Below are 26,069 nucleotides of genomic sequence, written 5' to 3' on the forward strand. Positions count from 1 at the left end.
AGGCACTAGGAGGGAGGGAGGGTTAGGCACTAGGAGGGAGGGTTAGGGTCAGGCACTTACTGAACGGTTAGGGTTATTCACTAGGAGGTAGGGTTAGGGTTAGGCACTAGGAGGGAGGGTTAGGGTTAGGCACTTACTGAACGGTTAGGGTTATTCACTAGGAGGTAGGGTTAGGGTTAGGCACAGGGAGGGAGGGTTAGGGTTAGGCACTTACTGAACGGTTAGGGTTAGGCACTAGGAAGGAGGGTTAGGGTTAGGCATTTACTGAACGGTTAAGGTTAGGCACTAGGAGGGAGGGAGTCTTAGGCACTAGGAGGGAGGGTTAGGGTTAGGCACTAGGAGGGAGGGAGGGTTAGGCACTAGGAGGGAGGGTTAGGGTCAGGCACTTACTGAACGGTTAGGGTTATTCACTAGGAGGTAGGGTTAGGGTTAGGCACTAGGAGGGAGGGTTAGGGTTAGGCACTTACTGAACGGTTAGGGTTAGGCACTAGGAGGGAGGGTTAGGGTTAGGCATTTACTGAACGGTTAAGGTTAGGCACTAGGAGGGAGGGAGGCTTAGGCACTAGGAGGGAGGGTTAGGGTCAGGCACTTACTGAACGGTTAGGGTTATTCACTAGGAGGTAGGGTTAGGGTTAGGCACTAGGAGGGAGGGAGGGTTAGGGTTAGGCACTAGGAGGGAGGGTTAGGCACTTACTGAATGGTTAGGGTTAGGCACTAGGAGGGACTGTTAGGGTCAGGCACCTACCCTGATGGTTAGTGTTAGGTAGGTTTTCCAGGAGGGATGAGGCCAGGGTCTGCATCGGTGGATGCAGATTTCCTGGTCTCGCAAGTGACCAGGACCCCGTCTGGCTGCAGTAAGCTTCAGCTTCTGTAGCCTGGCCAAAAGGGCAGCTTTCACGACCGACGGACGCGATGGTGATCGCAGATTCAGCAAGGAGGTGTCTATTTCCTACAGACACCTCCTGCATTACCATTTTAGATGGACGGAATTGCACAGTTGCTTGTGTGTGGCTTTGCAGTTCCACCCATCTGTGAATCAGGCCCTATGTACGTCCGTGTAGCCACCACCCAAGGAACGCACAATACATTTTCAATACACTTCTGTGTGCATCTGAAATAGCAACTGCGACTCTGTACAAACACGATGGGGGTAGCATACGCAGTATAAAATAATCACTGAACTACGTCTGACATCGCCATAGCGTGCCACACAGAATCCGGCTCTGAGGTTTTCATCATTGCCTTATATCAGATGCATATGTTGCACATAAAATTAATGGTTCATAACATGGGTGCATATGTGATGTAAGTGTCTGACGGGTGGCTTGCAGGAACCAAACGATGGTTAATGGTGCAGAATTCAACTACTCTATTCTGCCTCCCACATACAACACACTCAGGAGAACAGAGATGTCTGTTTATTAGAAGCACTATATGTATAAATCTGAATAAGAATGTATTTCACAACAATCATGTGCATACTGTTTAAAAGGACCATTATAACTATATGTAAATGTATGGATAAAGCAGCATTTAGAACAGAGATTCTATATTATTATATTATATGGTAATTGTTTGTTCTGCCAATACATGCAACGATCCAAGTACGTTAATGGTGGACCATATGCAGCTCAGAATCACTTTCTTGTTTAGTACTATTTTGCGCATTTACTATTGCAGATATATGCCATCTCTTATGGGATCCAACATTGGTATCTTGCGTATATGTCCCCATTGGCAGGGCCGGCTCTAGGGGTGTTCGACCAGTGCGGTTGCACAGGGGCACCACCCATAGAGGGTGCACCCCTCCCCAACATCCCAATTTCAGTGGGACAGTACTGTTCCGCTGTTCCACCCGTGGGCCAAAGTGGCCCGCGGGTGGTCAAATCGGGAGGTTGGGGACCCTGGAGTCTGAATGGATGCTGCGCGCATGTGCGCGGCATCCATTCAGTGACGGGAGAGGGCTGGGAGAAGCCCAGCTAGTGAGGCTTCCCCCAGCCTGACGTTATATGGAGGCGTGTCATGCGGGCACACCTCCAAATAACGTCACATAGGGGGCATGGCCTATGGTAATTAGGCAGGATCTAAGGGCGCCCTCTTAAAAGCCGGCACAGGGTGCTCTGACCCCTGGAGCCGGCCCTGCCCATTGGTCTCTCGTGATGGGATACTAATGAAACTATCCCCATTGGCCTCTCGTGATGGGATACTAATGAAGCTATCTTTCTACCTTACTAATTATACAATGTACACGTGTGGTGTTCTTAATTGTTTCCACATACCAATTAAGGTGTTTCTCTACTTTGTTACTTATGGAATATAAATATGATATATGCTACATTGACTGAATTGCTTCCACCCGAAATGAAACAATTAAACCCGTGCCCTGTAGCACATAATTATACAACCTATGTTATCCTACCAATTACATTTATAATAATGGATCAGCTTATACAAAGAGAATATTTTCTTTCTTGATATATCTCTTAGCTGCTGTATTTCTAAAATAAACCCTGAGGGTACTTGAAAAAGTTTTAAACTGGATTATATGATCATATTTCACTCCATGTGATCTTTGTATATATTATGTATTAGAGACGTGTGGTTCGGTTCTCATGACATCCAAATCCACCCGAATTTTGTGAATCCGGACAGATCCGTGTCGCGGTCCAGTTCTTTTGAGGAGATCCGGGCAGATCCCAATCACAGTTCTGATCGCCTGAGGAGATCTGGACAAATCCCAGTCACGGTACTGATTGCCTGAGGAGAGACGGACAGATCCCAGTTGCCGTCCTGATTGCCTGAGAAGATCCGGACAGATCCCAGTTGCAGTTCTGATGTTCCCACGGTTCGGAGTTTGGATTATAAATCCAAATTCCAGGTTTTATATTGCAAAAATTACATGATTTTAGCTGTTTTTGAAAACTTTTTATCAATTAAAAAAAAAAAAAAAAACACAAAGATTAATCCAGATCCAAAAAGGGTTTTTCTGTTTCATCTCTTGCACTATGCATTTAATACAGTAGTAGCGACATTGCAAATTTTCCAACGCACCTCTATGCGGTGCGAGGGAGAACTCTCCATGCCGCTGGTCACAATATGCCATTCTGGAACATCACATCACGTCCATTGTGTACAATTGAATCCCCCCCCCCCAATGACTAGTGCATTATTGAGATATGGCCTCTCTTGGATCCGTGCCGCACCCAGGGCCTTACAGTGGGACACAAACCCGATGGTTGCCAATTGGCGTATGCACAGGAACTGGCTTGAGCATGTATCGGTCTATGTCTGCAACCACTAAGCCAGGAGTTCCCAACCACGGTCCTCAAGGCACACTAAGAGTCCAGGTTTTAAGGATAGCCATAGTTGAGCACAGGTGACTTAATTAGTACCTCAGTTATTTTGATTTAACCATCTGTGCTTATGCATGATTATCCCTTAAACAAGGACTGTTAGTGTGCCTTGAGGACCGAGGTTTGGAATACCTGCACTAAGCTGTAGCATAATTGACATGCGGCCATTTGGGAGTGGGGAAGGAGCGGCAATGGCCCCAGAAAACGGTTGTTTCGACCCTGCTTTCTGGGCAAGAAGACTCAACGTTACTTGCACTCTTGGGGCGGATCGCCGGCTTACCGCAGGCAGTAATTGAATAGCTCATAGGCGCTTAACCCGAGAGCTAAAGCTGTGCGGTAAAGTCTGCGGCTAATTGAATTTATCATGAGTTTTGCAATAACATATTCACAGAAAAACCAACGTGTTATGTATGTGGTTTAAGGATCATTCAGTCAAACTCACAAGTACATTACTTGGTGGCAAGTCGTTTGTTTATTGGTTGTGAATTCTCTGCTAAAGGATAAATCATTAAAGTATATGTTTAGATCCTTGGGGAGGGGACAAGCCTGATTACGTGATTATATGATAATCATGTCATTTAGCCCCGTCCCCTATTTAAAAATGTGTGAATTGCAGTATTTTGCCACTAAAGACATGGCCTAAGGGCGCAAATAGTCCAGCCCAATCACTGCCCTCCTGGGCCTCCTCTCCGGTCTTCTCTCGGAGAGGAAATTAATGAGGCAGGCAAGTAGGCCTCACTGCAAACAGCAGGACTGAACCGCTTTTGTGGATATTTCTTTTACAGCAATATTTATTTAGCTTGTCCCCCATGTCCTGAAATTTTTCTTGTTTTGTTTGCACTGTTTATGCTTATGTACCATGTAAGGCGCTGCAGACAACTAGTGGCGCCATATTAGTAAAGAATATATTATATAGAAAATTAATGTCTCTTTGTTTGATTGTCTGTCAGTTTATGCAGACACCCCTCCACCAAATGGGATGAAACCAAGACGAGGTGGTCCAGCTGGATCCTGGACAGGTTTTAGGGGCCCGGTCGCACCTCTTGTTGTTGTACGCTGGCCAGAACTTTGACCCGGGGAGCCTATCTGAACCTTCCACTGGATGGATTTGGAAGAAAACTTCACAGAGGGTGGCAATTGGCCTGAAATGCCTAACGGAGTTATTGTGGTCCAGGTCGGACCACACGGCGTAGTGCACCGGGCAGAACTTTGACCCAGGGAGCCTTCCACTGGATGGAATAGGACAACCTCACATAATTTGGATGAAAACTTCACAGAGTGGTAACATTGGATCCCAGAAGACATTCTAGGGGGTTGAGGTCCCGGTCGGACCTCCCTTTGATGTACGCTGGGCAGAACTTTGACCTGGGGAGCCTGTTCTGGGCCTTCCACTGGATGGGTTTGGACGACATCACATATTAAAACGTAATAACTTGAAAATGTAAACCTGGGCAACGCTGGGTACTTCAGCTACCTAATAATATGTTCAACAACATAAAATTACTTCATGACTTCTATTCAGTGTTGAAACAAGCTGCTTATTCAAAAGTGTGGGTTAGTACTATAAGCTCATCATAGGGTTTTAGGCAATATAGAATTTTTAAAGCAACCAATCGCCTTTCAGAGGTCAAAGAGTTGTCCATCCTTTTTGTAAAGCGGAGCTGGTTTATAGAATGTCCCCCGGCCACCCCCCTATTTGGAATTTTAGTATCTGTCATTTTTTTATATGTCTATGTCTTCTTCAAATAAAACGTGTGAAAGTTTGGTAAATGCTTAATAATGTGAAGCATCTGCTCTGGGCTACCGTAATGAGATCCAAACTAAACAGGAGCAGGTGCTCTTGGGTATAATGGTGACAATGTCTCCTTACAAAGACATGGTGCCAGGTCAGGGGTCAAAGTAGGAATTCAGGGCTGAGGTGGACAGACAGTCAGCACTGATGAGCTCAGAGCATGGCATGGGGCCTATTTATAAAGCCTTTCTGCCCATAAAGCATACCTCCCAACATGACCCTCTCCAGGAGGGACACAATGCTCTGGCCCTGGACTTCCCTGGTAAGAGGTGGGGCTGCAGCGCAGTTCAAAAGTCAAAAAGGAGAGCCACACCAACTGTCATTTCACACACTGCCAAACATCACTGGCTGGGACTCACTGGCAGTTGGTGTGACTCCCCTATTTGAATTTTGGACTGTGCTGCAGCCCCACCTCTAGAGCCACCACCAATCATAAATTAACAGGGAAGTCCAGGACCAGAGCATTGTGTCCCTCCTGGAGAGGGTCATGTTGGGAGGTATGATAAAGCATATGAATTCTGCTGTTTATGTATGTTTATGGGCAGAAGAGCAACCATCTCCATAGTTTTCTGTGTTTTACGTTATTTACTAAGATCCGAGATGCAAGAAGCCAAACAGCTAGTGACGGGTCCAAAATGCAAGTTAATAATAATAATCAAGATGATGACATTAATAATAAAAGTGATGGCCAGAGAGAGCAGCTTACACACAGTCCCCCCAAGGCAGAGGTGTCACATAATAACAATAATGTGATAGGGAGAGGAGCTGCTGGTCAGAAATAATTGATTAGGTTAAGGTGTAACAACAATAATTAATACTACAGCCAAGGGGAGGAGCGACAGTTCAGAAACAAAGGTGTCACATATTTATATTAACAATAATAAAAGTGATGGTCAGGGAAAGGATCTGCAGATCAGAAGTCCAGATGTCACAGTCACTATATTATTATTATTATTATTAATAATAATAATAATAATAATAATAATAATAATAATATTAACAATAATGGTGGTATGAATGAACACGTAGCTGCAGTTCTCTAGATGGTCACAAGATGGCGGAGTAACAATGATTAGGGAAGGGTGCAGTACCGATACGGAGCACAGAGGCACTGTGCTACAGAACCCAATAAAGTAAATGAATCACTGTTAAGGTTACAGTTATACACTGGGTGCCGCCTATCGCAATGCATTCTGGATATTGCAGTCCACCTGATACTATAAGGCAACTGAATTGATTAGAAGCGTAAACTACATCTCCCACAATACACTGCTTTCCTGTAACTAACTCGTTGTGTGCAACGCACATTGCGGAAGTTGTCTGGAACGCACAGACCGGAAGTTAGGTGGAAGAGCCTCAGACCGGAAGTTAGGTGGAACGTACACACAGGAGGCAATTAATTATTTACAATCTACAAGGAAATCGTTTGAGCAGGAGGAAATAAATAAAAGACAGTGGTGTGTCTGGCTGGAAGTGATGCTGTTTACCTTATAATACAGGTGGAGTGGAGTTTGGTGTCATGTCAGCCTGATACAGGTGGAGTAGACTCTTGTGCCTTGTTAGTATAATACATGTGCCCTGCTATTATTATACAGGTTGTTAATATTACATACAAGTGGTGTAGACTCTGTGGTCATGTTATTGTTACGGGTGGAGCAGACTATTATGTGCTGTTATTATAATATGGGATACAGACTATGGGATCGTAATGTTACAATACAGGTGGAGCGTGCTGTATTGTCCGGCTAATATAATACACTTAGGGGAGACTCCGATGTTCCATTACTGTAATACTGGTGGGGTAGCCTCTGGTAGCATGAAGTAGACTCTGGTGTTCTGTTATTAATATACTGGTGGAGCAGAGTTTGTTGTGTCGGGAAAAAGTAACTGCGTGATGTGTCCTATATAAGGTTATGGGAGAGGGAGGATTTGGCGCCTTACCCACTAGCGCTAAAAATCTGAAAGTGCTATCAGGTTGTGAGATCCCATGTAAACGCTAAGCGTGTCGGCATGTGATCGGGTATACACGCGTTTCATGTGCACTGCATTTCAATAGCTCAGTCATTTTTGGGTTTTTTTGCCACCTTTTGTGGTACCTATATAACGGTTTATGAGTCAATTGTTCTAATAGTAATTAACTTCTAACTAAAACACACAATTGTTAAACTTTTATACAGGAAGTCTGCCTGTCTTTGTCCAGAGTGGATGAGAAATCTCAGCCCTTATGTTCTTTTTTTTATTTTTTAGGTCGTGAGTTGAAACTTGACTAGCTATTGACTGTACAAGAGTATCTGATCAACACACTAGGATGAAAAAGGACTGGAGTCACATAACTGAGAGGATTTTAAATCTCACCATGGATATAATCTACCTGCTGACTGGGGAGGTGAGGGAGTCAGGGAGTGTCACAGTGACATCACTCTTATCTCTATTACTAACACAGGGACCTGACTGGGGAGGTGAGGGAGTCTGGGAGTGTCACAGTGACATCACTATTATCTCTATTACTAACACAGGGACCTGACTGGGGAGGTGAGGGAGTCTGGGAGTATCACAGTGACATCACTATTATCTCTATTACTAACACAGGGACCTGACTGGGGAGGTGAGGGATTCTGAGAGTGTCACAGTGACATCACTCTTATCTCTATTACTAACACAGGGACCTGACTGGGGAGGTGAGGGAGTCTGGGAGTGTCACAGTGACATCACTATTATCTCTATTACTAACACAGGGACCTGACTGGGGAGGTGAGGGAGTCTGGGAGTATCACAGTGACATCACTATTATCTCTATTACTAACACAGGGACCTGACTGGGGAGGTGAGGGAGTCTGGGAGTGTCACAGTGACATCACTATTATCTCTATTACTAACACAGGGACCTGACTGGGGAGGTGAGGGAGTCAGGGAGTGTCACAGTGACATCACTCTTATCTCTATTACTAACACAGGGACCTGACTGGGGAGGTGAGGGAGTCTGGGAGTGTCACAGTGACATCACTATTATCTCTATTACTAACACAGGGACCTGACTGGGGAGGTGAGGGAGTCTGGGAGTGTCACAGTGACATCACTATTATCTCTATTACTAACACAGGGACCTGACTGGGGAGGTGAGGGATTCTGAGAGTGTCACAGTGACATCACTCTTATCTCTATTACTAACACAGGGACCTGACCGGGGAGGTGAGGGAGTCTGGGAGTGTCACAGTGACATCACTATTATCTCTATTACTAACACAGGGACCTGACTGGGGAGGTGAGGGAGTCTGGGAGTATCACAGTGACATCACTATTATCTCTATTACTAACACAGGGACCTGACTGGGGAGGTGAGGGATTCTGAGAGTGTCGCAGTGACATCACTATTATCTCTATTACTAACACAGGGACCTGACTGGGGAGGGGAGGGAGTCTGGGAGTGTCACAGTGACATCACTATTATCTCTATTACTAACACAGGGACCTGACTGGGGAGGTGCGGGAGTCTGAGAGTGTCACAGTGACATCACTATTATCTCTATTACTAACACAGGGACCTGACTGGGGAGGTGAGGGGGTCTGGGAGTGTCACAGTGATATCACTGGTATCTCTATTAATAAAACAGATGTTAGACTGGAAATATTATGACTTTTGGGAATGTATATAGTGATATCTGTTATGCCTTTCCCAACACACAGGATTATACAGTAATGAAGAAGACATCTGGTGAGCATGTGACACCCAGCAGCCATGTGTCAGGAGGACTGACCAGGACCCAGAGCCCCATCACGGTGCCTCCACCTCACTCGCTGATACATGAGAAACACAATGACCAGAAGATCCTGGAACTCACCAACAAGATCATTCAGCTGCTGACTGGAGAGGTGACTGCTGGGAATGGGACATTATACAGTAACACCAGGGGATGTGTCTGGGTGATGACTGCTGGGAATGGGACATTATACAGTAACACCAGGGGATGTGTCTGGGTGATGACTGGAGAGGTGACTGCTGGGAATGGGACATTATACAGTAACACCAGGGGATGTGTCTGGGTGATGACTGGAGAGGTGACTGCTGGGAATGGGACATTATACAGTAACCCCAGGGGATGTGTCTGGGTGATGACTGGAGAGGTGACTGCTGGGAATGGGACATTATACAGTAACACCAGGGGATGTGTCTGGGTGATGACTGGAGAGGTGACTGCTGGGAATGGGACATTATACAGTAACCCCAGGGGATGTGTCTGGGTGATGACTGGAGAGGTGACTGCTGGTAATTGGACAATATACAGTTATTATTTTTATAGTATGTTTAAGGTACGACAAGGCTACTCTAGTGCCGTACAAAGGGAAAGCAGAAACAACAAGTAGCATATATAGAAACTGATAAAGACATAACTATACACATAAATACAATGTGCAGTTGACATATTTGCCTAGCGAAAACCATGGCAAGGGGCCCTGATCAAGAGCTAGGGAAGATATCGGTGGACATAAGAAGTAAAGCAGAAGAAGAGGAGAGGAGAGCAGAGCCTTGAGTGTTAGCAGGAGGGGTGGTAGGCTTGAGATGAAAGATAAGGTAAGATGAGCTTTAAGGGAATATAGGGAGGAGAAGAGTGATTTAGGGCTTAGTCAGTGAGCAAGTTTAATCTTGCTTCCGTATGTGACGGAGAGAATTACAGACAGTGCAGATGTGATGGCCAATCTGAGTAGCTTTAGGCTCACTGAGATGACGAATGCTGTAAATCCTATCGTCACGATGTTGATCCGATCCTGCATCTTTGGACTCGGGCATCGGATTTGAGATGCTGGCTGGAGGCGTCTTTATCCTTCGGACGCCTCCTGAAGCATTACATGTATGCACACAGGAGCTGTGACCAGGGACTCCCCTTCTGTGTGCATAGTCTACTTCTATTACTCGTAACCAGAGCCTAGAGGTGCCCAGTGTCTAGTAGTGGTGCATGACCGATTCTTCTCTAGGTTTATTCATTTTTTTTATGTATAAGTTATGATGTTGCCCTGTTTCTATGTTGATTTTTGAGCAGTATGTGCCAATTTAAATGACCATTATAATGCCATATTCCACTTTAGATAGAATTACCCCTTTAAAATCTAGAACAACCACTACAGCAAAACCTGTTGATTTGCCTGAATGATGACTGTATCATTGTGTGTGTATGTCAGGTTCCTATAAGGTGTGAGGACGTCACTGTCTATTTCTCCATGGAGGAGTGGGAGTATATAGAAGGACACAGGGGTCTGTACAAGGACGTGATGATGGAGAATCACCGGCCCCTCACATCACTGGGTAAGAGGAATTGCTATGTGTGTACAGTGTGGTGTATCTGGGAGTCACATTCAGCAACAGAGGAATAATTTAGCAGAGCTGTATGTATGGGCTATTTCTGTTCTGATGTCACCGTACATAGACAGGAATGGTGAGAACAATATATATAACTGTCCAACTACCTTTCCTCTCACACAGTACTTGCGTGTTCTGCTAGTTGGGGGCACACGCACTAATAACTGGGCCAAGATGTGTTCGTCATCCATGCCAAGTTATTATCCTTTATTTATATGGCGCCACAAGGCTTCCTCAGCTCCTAACAAAGTACATAAACATATAATCACACAAGAAAACCGTTATTAACAGTACAAAACAATGCAGGAGAAGGACATGGTTTATACACTTTGCTGCAATAGCAATGATAACACTTACATAAGCAGCAGGGAGTCAGCAACCAAGTGGTAGGTGCCGTTGTGGGGAGTAAGTGATGGTGTAAGTAAGGGAAGGAGAAGCACATGAGGGAAAAGGGCCCTGCTCGTCAGAGCTTACATTCCAAAAATCTAAGACTAATAAGACACCGATCAGTACCTATTCCTGCCCTGAGCAGCGTGGCTCCTGATTTGTGAAGTCATGTAGCGGTTTCCCTATGTTCCTAGGACAGCCAATTTATACAGTAAAATAGTCTGGGCTCTCCGATGACATGCTTGGGTTTTTGAAACTCCAGGGGAAAGTCAATATTTACCACAGTCTGCTAAATGTATGTATAAGAGGACTCAGGCATCGATGTAAGTGCTATGTAATGATTAGCAATATTTATGGTACACGGCCCAATATATGTATGCAGGTGTATTAGCGTTTTAATATTTTCTGTGCAAAACCTTAGGGAGCTGGGGATGGGTGGCACTTTTTAGTGTTGCGTAGGGTCTTTGCTGCTAATTTCTCAAACACTCTCTGACTGTCAATCACACTGCGAATAAATCGTCGCTGTGTACCTTGGCGCATTAGCCGTGCGACTTACACACACGCGCAGATTGCTGATTATGGCTCAACTGCAAAAAAAAATCAGCATAGCGTATCCGGGTCAGTAATCCTACGTAGACATAGATAGAGTACTAAGGCCCTCATTCAGAGCCACTCGCTAGCGGCAGTACGCTCGTTCCGAGCGATGTTCGCACATCTGCGCATGCGTACGGATCGTTATACGCATGCGCGAACCAGTCAGTGCGGCCGAAATTCATGTGCTCGCAATATAGCGAATGCCTGCTATTTTGAGTGACAGAATGAGGCGTATGTGGGTGGTAACAGGGGAAGGTGCTTGAAAATGGGGAGTGGAGATCCGAACGCAGGCGTGCTTAAAGGTCAAAACGGGCGTTTTATGGGTGTGCATAATTAATACAGCAGCGTCATTGACCACGTCACTGGGTTATTTTATAGCCAGAACTGCTCGCAAGATTGTGGTAGCAAAAACCAACCACAAGAATAGCGAGCAGTTCATACGCTGGTCGATGTACTCGATTAATCTAATAAATAGCGGACATGACGTATGGTGCGAGCGGCCAGGGGGCGTTTTTAACAAATAACCGAGCGTATGTTTTGCTCGCTCGTTCAGTCTTAGAGGTGTGAACAGACTGCAATTTGCGAACGGATCATTTGAATAGCCACCCCTTGTTTTTGAACGAACGACCGCAAATAGCGAACGGCTCTGAATCAGGCCCTAAATGCATGGACACAATTAGCAGAACAGGTCACATACAGAAACATTTCTGCATTAGACGTGGAGGACAGGCATGAGACATAGGGCAGAGGGCCCTGCCTGTGAGAACTTACACTCCTAGAGGGAAAGGGCGATGAGAGACAATAGGAGCTAAAGGAGCATTAAGCTTAGTAACCCATGCAGTTGCTGAGGAGGTGGAGACTAAACAGTTGAGGTGGAAGGAGGGTAGGTTGAAGTAGGTGAGGGCAGGGAAGATGGGGTAAATGGGGTATAGGACAGAGAAGTAGGATAAGAGGGAGTAGATGGGGCCTTGGTCATACAGACTAATAACATGGTGATACAGGTGAGTAATGGAGTGGACATTCTGATAAAGGAAAGGAGAGACTAGGCTTACAAGCACCTCATAAATCAGCAGTGACCAAGCTAACTGGTCATTAGGCAGTGTACACACCTGGTGCTTGTGGAGGGTAACAGAACTCACTGGTGGGTGACAGTTTTTTTTTAAGCTGTAACCGTGATATCGGGTAGAATGTTATCTTGTTTTAACTCTGGTATAACTGTGAATTCGGGTGTATTAATCGTGATAACACTTGTAACAGAAAACTCTATCTATGTAGCCACTGATGCACTGACTAAGTATAGGTAAGAAAGATGTGATAAATCGGTCTAATGGAATGGTGAGATTATCAATGTAGTTAATTTATCACCTTCATTACTGTCACGTAATTAATTCACATGTTAATCCGATTGAGCTTTTATATCTTAACAATCCCTGGTTGTGGCATAACCGTGACAAGGAAGCGCAGATATTCCATGTTTCTTCTTCAGGGTCCATAGGGATCCACAGAGAGGTGTGTGTGTGCGCGTGCGTCCGTCTCTCCCTCCCCCCCTCCGTCCAGAAGGACCGGTGCATCCTGGGATGCCAGACAGTTAAACCAGACAGTTTTACGTTTGGTGCCGGCAGGACTGGTCGCACCTTTAGGCAGGGGGACTGCTTAGGCAGCCCCAAGCTTTATTTTTTATGAGGTTTGTAATTTTTTTTGTTTATCTGAGCAAGCAGCATGGCGTCCTAATGAGCGCCTGTGCTGTTGCTCCAACTACCTCTGCTGGCTCTGCTAGTCGCTCCACTGGGGACCCAGGGCTGCAGCCAGACAAACGGAGAAGATCAGGTAAGGCGCTTACCTGCTTGCGGGGTATCGCGTTTTGTGCAGTCCTGGCAGAGGACGCTGCAGTGGTGTGACTGGTTCGTTCACTCCCCCACTAGACTACCGGGGCAGTTAAAAGCTGGTGTCGGGGAACAGGTAGAGGCCGGCGGCTGATGCAGCAGCGAGGAGGCAGGCTCTCCCCCTGCAGCCACTCCCCCAGCCCAGAGAGCAATGTCTCACAAGAGGTTTCCCGCATCTGAGCTGCTCCTCACCCTCCTCCTTATATGAGACGCTCAGAGCCATTAATCAGGGATTTTCTGAAGCTACAGGTCTCGGTTGATTCAGGCCTAGTCTCCCTGAATACCTCTCCCTGGGACCAGGTTATACAACACACAAATCAGCCCTTTGAGGCTTGAGAAGTTGATTTAGTGCCCATTATAAGTGACTTATGCTAGCACTGCTGTTGTCATATACTGTCTTAAATCTTTCATAATTGTCAATTATATGTATCCCTGCTGCTATTGTTTAACCCTCAACTACCAAGCGTGTAGGGGTTCATCATTACTTCATATTTACTTCTATTTGTGAAGGGTGTCACACTGCATTACTAGCCATACACTGATTGTGTGCTGCTGGCTGGTTATTACTATGTCTTCAAAGGGTAAACAGGAGCCTGAGGCCTAGTGCTAGTTACTTGCAGATCCTGTTCAGCGGGCTTGTCCCCTCAGGATTTTGTGCAGGATGGTCTGTGTGCCACTCAGTTCAGAATATAGGTCAAACGTCTGTCGCCTATCAGCAGCATCGTTACAGGCGGACAGACCGTTAGCCACCAAAGCACATAGGTGGACTATATCATCCTCTCAGTCCACCCAGCTTTTGGATTCTGACATATCATCTGAGGAGGTAGATGATGCACAAGGTTCTCTCCCTGGGTCGCCCTCGGGCGAGGAGGACTGTCATTCAACAGTGGATGTCCCTTCTTTAGTGAGGCTGGTTAAATCAATCCTGAATATAGAGGAAGAGGAACTGGTCCCTAAGCCTAAAACCCCAGTGTTTAAATGTCAAAAGGTGAGTAGCTTGGGGTACTCCTGGCAAACTGTTCCAGGTTCCAAAAAGACGTGTCTTTTTACCCTCTCCCTGCTGGTGAGCTTACTAAGTAGCAATTCTCTCCCACTGTTGATTCGCATGTGGCATGCCTAGTTAGAAGCTCTACCCTGCCTTTACCATCTACATCCTCCCTTAAAGAATGCCATGGATAGAAATCTGGAAACTTGTCTCCAATCAGTCTACTCGCTTTCCGGTGTTATTACTTGGCCGGCTATGGCTGCGGCCTGGGTAGCTAAGGCTATCGAAGGTTGGACAGAAGCATTGGAAGACAACCTGCCATCAGATGCTACCAGGGAACGACTGACCTACATTTCCCATATTCAGGTAGTGGCCTCTTAATTGAGAGAAGCTGCGTCGGACACTGAACACCTTGCTTCTAAGGCATCTGCGACCTTGGTAGTCACCCGCCATGTCCTTTGGCTATGGTCCTGGAAAGTGGACACGGAATCCAAGAAGGCCCTCGAATCCTTACCCTTCTCTGCAGACAGGCTGTTCGGCGCAGTTGGACAAAATCGCGGATACCGTGGCGGCCTTAAATTCTACCTTTCTGCCATCAGCAGCTGCCCCTAAGCCTAGGCCATTCTCCTTTCGGTCCGTTCGCCCTTAGGGTGCAGCAAAAGGTCAGTCCTTTCCTAGACAGCCTAGTTTTCACAAGACCACCAAGCCGCAAGCCAAGCAGTCTTGGTCGGCCAGACCTCCAGCTTCCAAGTGTGACGGCAAACCCACCGCCTGATAGGGCGGGCCTCCTCCTGAGGGATCCCAGGGTGGGAGGCCGACTTCTTCGATTTGCTGACTCTTGGCGTCAAACAACACACGCCTGGGTCTGAGAAGTGGTCTCTCAGGGGTACTCTTTCACCTTTCTAAAGCGTCCTCCCCAGCAATTTTTTTGTACAGGTCACCCGTCAGACCCTATCAAGGCCCTGGCCCTCCAGGAAGCCATTCACTCCCTGCTGAGTTCATGTTTGATAATAGAGTTCCTTCGGTTCATCAAGGAACTGGTTTTTATCCCACTCTACTTTTGATTCAGAAGCCCGACGGGTCTCATCAGCCTATTCTGAATCTCAAATCTCTCAACAAATTTATCTGTGTGCCCAAGTTCCGCATAGAAACTCTACGATCAATTGTCCTGGCATTGGAGCCTGGGAATTTCATGGTTACTCTGGACATTCAGGATGCATACCTGCATGTTCTTATTACTCCAACCCACCAACTGTTCCTACGGTTTGCTGTTCTACAGCAACATTACCAGTTTCAGGCGCTGCCCTTTGGTCTTTACCAAAGTAATGGAAGTTATGGCAGCCTACTTAGGTGTCAGGGAGTCAGAATCCTGCCATACCTAGACGACCTCTTAATTTTGACACAGTCACCGGCTGTGTTACAACGCCATCTCCAGCTGACCGTGGACTGCCTGCAAACACATGGCTGGATTGTCAATTGGAAAAAGTCCTTCCTCTCTCCAGCACAGCGAATGGTACATCTGGGTGCACTCCTGGACTCTCGAATACAGAGGATCTTTCTGCCAGCGGACAAAATGTCGGCAATGCAATTGCATGTGTGCAACTTGCTTCACAGTCGGAGGGTATCCATTCACTCAGCGATGCAGGTTCTGGGGTCCATGGTATCCACCTTCAATATGGTGGAATACGCCCAGTTCCACTCCAGGCCACTTCAACAATTGATTCTCTCCCAGTGGAACGGCCAGTATCATCTGATCCGGTCCCAGACGATCCTCTTCTCTCCGGAGGTTCGGCTTTCCCTCTCTTGGTGGCTACAGACGTCCCATCTGGACAAGGGTCGCCCCTTCTGGATTCCAAATTGGGAGCTCCTCACTACACATGCTAATCTTTGCAGATGGGGCAAGGTAACCGACCATCATACCTTTCAGGGATGGTGGACAATCCAGGAAAGTCGCCTGTCCATAAACATTCTGGAGCTTCGAGGAGTGTACAGAGCAGGCCAGTCCAAATCCAGTCCGACAACGCGACTGCGGTAGCCTACCTCAGCCATCAGGGAGGCACGCCATGCGGGAAGTGGCAAACATCCTAGTCTGGGCCGAATTTCATCTCTCGGCAGTGTTCATCCCGGAATCCTCAACTGGGAAGCTGACTTTCTAAGCCGTCGGGACATACACGCCGGAGAGATGTCTTTCAACTCCTGGTGGACAGATGGGGCCTATCAGAAGTAGACCTCATGGCCTCATGTCACAAGCACAAGGTCCCCAGGTACGGGTCCAGGACCAGAGACCCCTCAGCTGCCTTTGTGAATGCTCTGGCGGTGAGTTGGGACTTCAGTCTCGCATACCTCTTTCCTCCGATCTCCCTCCTCCCCAGGGTTCTTGAAAGTTCAAACAAGAAGGCGGCACAGTGATATTAATAGCTCCAGCCTGACCCAGGCACCATTGGTTCACCGATGTACGGAGTCTCTCCACAGACACTCCTTTTCCACTTCCTCGATGGCAGGATCAGTTAGGGCAGGCCCTTGCCTGCAGCCAGACGTACCTTGTCTGTCTTTGACGGCGTGGCTCTCGAGTCATCCCTCTTAAGAGCCATGGGTTTATCTCGCTCTGTGGTCCAGTTAATGCTCAGGGCACGTAAGCCTTCCTCAGCTCACATCTAGTACAGAATTTGGCACTCCTACTTTCAATGGTGCTCCCCCAGAGGATTTGACCCTACAGTTTTTAGGGTTTCCCTGGTGCTTGCCTTTCTCCAGGCTGGGTTAGCCCTCGGCCTCCGCCTGGCCTCCCTTAGAGTTTAGGTTTCTGCACTTTCAGCAAAGGATCGCTCCTCTGTCTTTTAGAATATTCCGGTTCCATTTAAATGAAGAGAATATGGTTCCGGCGTTCCAGTCCTCTGATCTCTCTGCAGGTGAAGCCTCTCTGGATGTGGTTCGTGCTCTTCGGATCTACGTTGATCGTGCCAAATCCTTAAGGAATCCGATTCTCTTTTTGTGTTGTATGGCTTTCACAAGCGAGGCTGACCAGCTAACAGACAGATTTTGGCTCGTTGGCTCTGCATGACAATCTTTCAGGCCTAAACGCAAGCTGGTTGTCCTGTTCCAAATAGGATTACAGCACATTCTACTCTGTCTGTGGGACCCTTGTGGTGGTTCGACGTGGCGCTTCTGCTGAACAATTGTTCAAGGCAGCCACGTGGTCTTCTGTCCACACCTTTCTCAGGTTCAACACCTTTGACTCTCAGGATGCTTCCTTTGGGCATCAGATTCTCCTTTCTGCTCAGGAGCGTCCCCACGCTTAGGGGAAACTGCTTTAGGACATCCCCATGGTATCCCTGTGGACCCTATGGACTTCGAAGAAATAGAGTTGACAAATGTAAGTCTACTATAACTCTTAATTTTCCCTGTAATATCATGGTCGGTGGGAGTAATTCTTCTTCCTAAACCCATTGAACCTGTTAATACCACTACTTGCCCGGGACGCCAGACTCTACAGTTTAGTGGTAAAATTCCTTCTAGTTGCTGGACACTGTCACCATTGAACGTAGTTTTCTCTAACAGGTTTAAGGTACCATTCAGGGCATTCAGGGAACAACTTTAGGGGGTAAGTTTACTAACCATCAGGTTTGACATTGGATTGAAACTAACTGGTATTGACGTCGAATTGCAGTCATAAAGACCATCATTTACAATGGATTGGTTATAACTGTAATAGTCTTCATTCTAGCACCCTGCACCTGTCACAGCCTGTGCAGTTCCTCTTTCCTGCCTGGGGTGTCACTCTCTGCTCTGCTGCTTCTAGCACATTCTGGTCTGTATATCGGAAGTTTATTGCATCAGCTGAGTGTGCAAGAAGCACCAGAGCAGGGAGCGACACCTCAGGCAGGAAAAAGGAACTGCTGTTTTGACAGGTGCAGGGTGCTAGATGAAGACTATGTCATTTAAAATCCGGATCTGACGGTAATCCTGCCGTCAAACTTTTGTGGTGTGAATGCCCTGCACAGATCACTATGCATTTTTTTTTTTTTTTGGGGTGGGATGGGTCCCCCCCAATCCCCTAAGGCTTTTAGCCTTGGGCTGGCTGCCATTGAGGCAGGAGGATCCCACACTGTGTGTCCCACTGCTATATCGTTGGCCCCCCAGCAGCCTAAGCCTAGTGCTGGTTATTTGAAAATAAGGGGGACCCCACGCTGTTCCACCCCCCCCCCCTTATTTTCCAATTCCAGGTATTTTTTCTGCTTGAATTAAGCGACTTACTGTAACTACATCTGCCCCTTGTGTTCTTTCTAATAATCCTCCGCTAATAATTTTCTTGTTGTATGCTTCAATGTTACTATACATTTAATGTTCTTTACTGACTAATCTTTTTTTACCAGTCTTGTGTGTTTTTTAATATGTTTATAGATATGAATCAATTATAACATTAGCCGTGTGATTTATTTTCTGTTCTAATTTATTGTGTATGAATTGGTTTTATGTATATATTGTTTTTAATAAATCTATTAGTGCTGACAGTGCTTCTAATAATATTCTGTTTTCCCATACCAGCCTAGGCTCAGAGGCCCGGGACTGGTTATGGATTTTGGGGTAGGTACCCCAACACTTTTTATTTTAACCTTTTTTATGCTTTTTAATCAAAAAAGCCTGCACGGATCATAGTATTCTGTGCAGTGCTTCACAAACTCGCCTGCCACAGACAGGTCTTATTATTTGGGCGGGTTGGCCAGTTTCTGTCGGTATTTCAAGTCGCTACTTGGTATAACTGCGGTTTGTATACTTGTCTATGTAAAATAATCGCTACTTAGTTCGATGTTCTAAAGTCGCTTGTTTGGTCAGTTTTTCGACAGTTTTGACATTAGTAAATGGCGGATTGTAGAACTGATGGTAAAATTACCAAAACGGCAAAACTTTAGTAAGAACGTAGTAAAAATACCCCATGGTCTCTAAAACCATTATTTATCTGGAACACTCAATTATATATGAGAGATAAACAAGTACAGGTCTGTATACTGGATATTAGTGTTCAAAATTACTTCTGCCCTACTGGTGGATACTGAGGGGTAAGTAACTGCAACACAGATAATTGTCTTTCTGGGATAATATTGCTGTGATTGGAAAACTTAGATATTCAGGTGTCTCTGCTCTTAAAGTAATATTGGAAGAACTGTATTGACACTGCAGAAGATGACATTTAGCTAAGGGGGCGTGCCATGAGCAATTCTACAGTGGTTGAAGCCCCAGAATTCCTCAGTCTTTCTCCCTGCAGGGGTGTTAGAATGAGCTGATCTCTGTAGGGGTCACATGTTCACAACTCAGTTTGCGTTCAGTGACTGACTGGTGTCAGAAATGGCTAGAGAGAATAGCTAGAGAGCCATGAGGTGACCAGAGGACGACGATGACTGAAACTGGAAGTTGTCCTTGTCTTGGCCATAGATTACAGCTCCCCCCTGTGCATATAGCATTGTCAGCTAGGGGAACCATAGACTACAACTTACTCTGTGCAGGAATGTCACTCCCAGAAGCCTTTTCTGCTCTGTATTATCACAGTATTATATCATCTAACCACAATGTTCTTCTCTTCACCAGATTTCACTGAGAAATTATCTGGAGGTTCCTACAACCCTAATACTTCACCGGATTGTATGAATGAGGATCACAGTATGGATTTTCATCTCCAAGCAGATAAATACGCAACAATAGATGAACAAGGCACAACCAACAGTCTGGAGATCGTTACAGATGGAGGGAATCTCCCCAACATCGATATTAATGCACCCACAGATCATACACATTACACATCTGGTCATGCTAAGGAGGAATCAGTCTCACGTGATGGAGGAAACCTCAATTACACTGACTTGTATACACCTACAGATCATCCACAACAGTATACATCTACTCATATTAAGGAGAAATCGGTCTCATGTGATGGAGGAGACCTCACAGACCCTGACATTTATACACCCACAGGTCATACACATTACACATCTGGTCATGCTAAGGAGGAACTAGCCTCACGTGATGAAGGGAACCTCACAGGCACTGATATTTATACACGCACAGGTCATACACATTACACATCTGGTCATGCTAAGGAGGAACTAGTCTCATGTGATGAAGGAACCCTCACAGACACTGACATTTATACACCCACATATAACACACAGTATACATCTACTCATACTAAGGAGGAATCAGTCTCATGTGACGGAGGAACCCTCAAACACACTGACATTTATACACCCACAGGTTATACACAGTATACATCTGGTCATGCCAAGGAGGAACCAGTCTCATGTGATGGAGGAAACCTCACAGACACTGACAATTATACTCCCACATATCATACACAGTATACTTCTACTCATACTAAGGAGGAATCAGTCTCATGTGATGGAGGAAACCTCACAGACACTGACAATTATACTCCCACATATCATACACAGATTATATCTACTCATATTAAGGAGGAATCGGTCTCATGTGATGGAGGAGACCTCACAGACACTGACATTAATACACCTACAGATCATACACAGTATACATGTGCTGACTGTGGCAAATGTTTTACAGATAACTCCCTGCTTGCCCTACATCAGGAAATTCATAAAGGAAAGAAAAGATATTGTTGTCCTCTTTGTGGGAATGGTTTTATAAATATTGCACAGCTTAACACACACTTAAAAATTCACGCAGTAGCAAACCCATATTCCTCTAATGAACATGGAAAGTGTCCCACTAATTACGCCGAGTGCGTTACACATCAGGACGTTCACATGGACGTAAAACCTTCTCCTTCCTTGCATGGTGGTAAATATTTTACACACAAGTCATCAGTAACTGAGCACCAAGGAACTCCCACTGGAGAGAAGACATTTTCTTGCTCTGACTGTGGGAAATGTTTCCAACGTAAAACACTTCTTGCTATGCATCAGAAAACTCACACAGGCAAGAGGCCATTTTGTTGCTTTGACTGTGGGTTATCTTTCAATCGCCAAGGACTTCTTGTTATGCATCAGAGAATTCACACAGGGGAGAGACCATTTTCTTGCTCTGAGTGTGGGAAATGTTTTAACCGTAAAGCAAATCTCACTGTACACTACAGGACTCACATAGGACAGAAGCCATTTTCTCGCTCTGAGTGTGGGAAATTTTTTGCCAGTGAGTCACGTCTTGCTACACATCAGAGGGGTCATGTCCATGTGAATCCTATTCCTTGCACTGACCGCAGCAAACCCTTTACACACAAATTATCTCTTTTTAAACACCAGGTATCTCATAGTGTCACAAAGGAGTTTCCTTGCACGGTCTGTGGGAAAAGTTTCAGCCGTAAAGGACTGCTGGAAATCCATGAACGAATTCACACAGGAGAGAGGCCATACTCTTGTTCTGAATGTGGACAATGTTTTACCCAGAAATCCCATCTCATTGTACACCACCGAACTCATACAGGAGAAAGACCCTATTCATGCTCTGAGTGTGGGAAATGCTTTGCCAGTGCCTCAGACCTCCCTATACATCAGAGAACTCACACCGGAGAGAAACCATATCCATGCTCTGAGTGCGGGAAGCGATTTACGCGTAAGGCCCTCCTTGTAATGCATCAGAGACGTCACACAGGTGAGAAACCATAGTCCTGTTCTGAATGTGGAAAGTGTTTTAACTGTAAAGCACACCTCACTGTACATCAGAGAACTCGCATGGGAGAGAAGCCATTTTGTTGCTCCCGAAGAAAAAAATGTTTTGTCAGTGATACAGCTCCTGTCACACATCAGAAATGTCACATAGGTGTGAGGCCTTTACCATGCCCTGACTGTGGCAAATATTTTATGCACAAATCATTCCTTACTAAACACCAGACAATTCACGTTGAAGAGCAGCCTTTTTGTTGCTCGGAGTGTGGCAAGTGTTTCAGACTTAGAGCTCCTCTTGCTATGCATCAGAGAACTCACACAGGTGAGAAGCCATTTTCTTGTTCTGAGTGTGGGAAATGTTTTAACCGTAAATCAAATCTCATTGCACATCAGATAATTCACACCGGTGAGAAGCCATTTTCTTGTTCTGAGTGTGGGAAATGTTTTAACTGTAAATCAAATCTCATTGTACATCAGAGCATTTATAGATGATATATGGTATATTGCTGTTGGCACCAAATGATAATACAGTATTGTGTATAAAAATGGTACTTTTACTGATTAAACTGTCACATTAATAACAAATGACTCTAATGAGAATGCATCACTGCAATCCAATAACAGTGTTTTCCTTAACACTGCTGGTCACAAGACATAAATAAACAATAAACAGAAATATTAATTAAGGAATGCAAAAATAAATAAATAATAGTAAATATAAATAATAATTAAACTGAAAAAAAGTCAAAATTGCATATATGCCAAGGTGCAAATAGACACTGATGCTGGTCTCAACCTGTGATACCGCCGATCCCGACGGTCTTCTTGTCGGCAACGGTGGCGCGCTTTGCTGATTGCTGTTGTTTCCGGTATTCGCAATGATGTACTGGAACAGCTGGCGGCAGGTTTAGGTTGATAGAGACACTGTTAGGTAGCAAAATCCTACCTAACAGTGTCTCCTATCAACCTTGCCGACAAGAAGACCGTTGCCGACAAGAAGACCGTCGGGATCGGCAGCTGAGCATCCGGGTGAGTACCCTCAGTTGTGGAAGCATCCGCGGCCCCCGGCTCACGCAAGCTAGGACCGTAGGTACCCCCATCTGGTGCGGTCTGATACACATAAACGGACCTGCCCCTGGCAACAGGGACAGTGTCCGTGGTCTCGTCATTCAGGACGCCTGCGACGCAGAGTGATCCCCGGCGCTCGCCGTAGCCAGCCATCCCCACACCACAGGAAGGACAATCCCGGGCAACGCACAGACGTCCACAGGACTTACAATACACCACCTAAGGTACCCCACATCAAGTTAGCGGGACACCGCTATATCTCCATATTAACTATTAACTATATCATCTTTGGATTATTCAGTTAGCGGCATCACAGGTTGAGACCAGCATCAGTGCCTATTTGCACCTTGATTGGCATATATGCTATTTGACTTTTATTCAACTTTTTTTTTCAATTCATTATTATTTATATTTACTATTATTTATTTATTTTGCATTCCTTCATTAATATTTCTGTTTATTGTTTATTTCTTGTGACCAGCAGTGTTAAGGCAAACACTGTTATTGGAATTGCAGTGATGCATTCTCATTAGAGTCATTTGTTATTAATGTGACAGTTTAATCAGTAAAAGTACCATTTTTATACACGATACTGTATTATCATATGGTGCCAACAGCAATATACCATATATCATCTATGCATCATTTTCCATATATTTACAATACACAAGTCAAGCCACTTAATAAGGTAGAGGAATAAGGTTGTGCGCAGCATCTGGGTCCCCTCTTTTTTCTGTATTTATGCACTGGATGAGGTCAGGCATCCTCCAGTGCAGCTGCACACTTGTGGTAAGCAGTACCATTTACACAACTTGCGCAGGACCTACAATCCCCTATCAGAGAAATCATACAGTAGAAAAATAATCCTGGCGCTCTGCATCTGAGAAATGCGTTCTAGAACACCTGTTAGAGTTCAGAATATTTGACTTGTTCTTAGAGCGCACAAAAATTATAACCCAGATCCTCCAATACATTATTGTTTTTCAGAAATATTACACTGGTGGAGTTGCGCTAATGGGACTTGTAATTACAAATAAATACTTAACGTGGCAGAAATTAATTCAAGACACCAAATAAATCTAACATATATTTAATAAACACACAATAAGCATGTCAATAGTGGTATACAAATGACATAACAATCACCTTAATATTATAAAAGTCTGTACAGACTATCATGCATTACCATGGAACTTCTTAGTTCCTAATAAAAACCAGCATAACTGGCAAGTTTACTAAAGGAAGCAAAAAAACATAAAAAATATATATAAAAAATTGTATATTTCATATATAATGTGACCAATCTTGATCTGACAGTTCTCACCCGATCAAAGTCCACATATGAGAGTCCTAATATCCCCTTGATTCTACCTCCGGGTTTTAAACAAGGGGTAACGCTGAAATGATTTCCAAAGATGTAAACAGTATAATGTTATTTAGGAAACATGGACTTCACGCTAATTTGAAGCGTACGTGTAATCCACCTGTATATCCTGAAGAGGTGTAGCGGTTATTGGTATCGCCTACCGCCTGGCCAATGGACAAGGTTATCCTCTGACGGGGAAATCCTGAGGCTGTAATATGGTCAACACATGACCGCCTGATTATCTCTCACCGTCCTGAATCCAGCCAGCGGGCACCGTCACCGCAATATATATAGCGCTTATGGCTCTCCGTGGAAATAAGTGGGTGTCCAGGGTCAGCAAAACGACTGTCACTTGATGAAAATCCTCTAACTAGTTTCGCTTCCACTACATGAAGTTTTATCAAAGAGCATGAATCATTATTGTTTTTCACATTTACATAGCGCCAGCAGTGTCTGTAGCGTTTTACATCTTCGCATCCAGACAGCAGAAAATCCATTTTTTGCCCATAATGTGGAATACAGTTTAAATGTAACGCACTCCTTTGTGTCCGCCAGTGGGCTCACGCATTAGCACGCCATAATCTTTTCTGCTCCGAAATATTCTGTGAACGTAAAATCGACTGTCGCCACAGGGCACATTAATGCCTTATAAAACATGGTTTGAGGTAGAAAAAAAACACAACTTTTTTTTTTGTTATAGTTTAATGAGTTGTGATTATTCGATTTAATTATGTACAGTCCAGAAAACTAATCTTTAATACATCTCCTTTAGTTCCTCGGTCACCTCGTTTCCCGATTCATTGCGTTGGGCCATTCCTCTGATTGTATAGGGCAGCCTGTTACTAAATACAGTATTTTGAGCTTTTATTGTGGTGTACGGGACATTTTTTGTGGTCTTTTTACTGTATCAGTTTAGTACAGTTGTTCATATTTTGGTAAACGCCAACGTTGTAAAACACTGCCAATATAAGGCTTTTTTGTTGTATGGAAAGTCCCCCACAAGTGTACAGTTGGCACTGGAACAAACCTTTTAACAGAATAAACCACTGGTAAGTAGCAGACCACCTGTCTGTATCTTAATTTTGGGTTTCTGGTTTTTCCCTTGTCCCTTAAAATAAAAAATATAAAATGGGTTTCATTGTTCTCTGATTTTTTTGAGATAAAGGAATGCAATTGAAGAACTGTGGTGGTTTGTGAGAGGATTTTGCATATCTGTTATGGTGGGTACACACTACACGATATGCTCCCTGAGCGATATCGCCTAGTGTGTCCCCGGCAGGCTGTGCTCAATGTCGTTCATGACATTGAGCACAGCCGCTGAACGATATCATTAACGATATCGTTCAGCACCAGGCTCTCTCCCCCATTCCCTGACATGCAGCAACCTGACGAGATCGTCAGGTTGGCCTGCATGTCAGCCCGATGAACGATAATGACGAACGACCCGCGGGAACGCGCGTCGTCGTTATCGTTCATCTTTTTGGGGTTAAAAATGGACGATAAAGTGGACGACTTAACGATATCGTTATCGTTCAGTCGTCCACTTTATCGCCCAGTGTGTATGCACCTTTATTGTGCGGGGAAGGATCCTGGCTCCTAATCGGGTGCAGAGCAGCAGCCAGGATTACTAGAACTACCTGAGGGTGGACTGTAGGTATTG

At 45.1% G+C, this 26,069-nt stretch overlaps 1 protein-coding gene across 1 annotated transcript in view; it reads left to right on the top strand.

Moving 5' to 3' along the window:
• The first annotated feature begins 6,506 nt into the window (after nt 1-6,506).
• Nucleotides 6,507-26,069, top strand: part of LOC148500781 (uncharacterized) — a 114,758-nt gene continuing 95,195 nt past the window's right edge. Inside the window, exons 1-5 of the mRNA XM_088451430.1 lie at nt 6,507-6,681; nt 7,393-7,531; nt 8,830-9,015; nt 10,321-10,444; nt 19,928-21,961. Of these exons, the coding sequence (XP_088307556.1) occupies nt 7,454-7,531; nt 8,830-9,015; nt 10,321-10,444; nt 19,928-21,961 (2,422 nt within the window). The 5' untranslated portion in view covers nt 6,507-6,681; nt 7,393-7,453. The remainder of the gene's footprint in view (nt 6,682-7,392; nt 7,532-8,829; nt 9,016-10,320; nt 10,445-19,927; nt 21,962-26,069) is intronic.

Source organism: Taudactylus pleione, unplaced genomic scaffold (assembly GCF_031769625.1).
Source record: "Taudactylus pleione unplaced genomic scaffold, aTauple2 ptg000547l, whole genome shotgun sequence".
In the NCBI taxonomy this organism is placed as follows: Eukaryota; Metazoa; Chordata; class Amphibia; order Anura; family Myobatrachidae; genus Taudactylus; species Taudactylus pleione.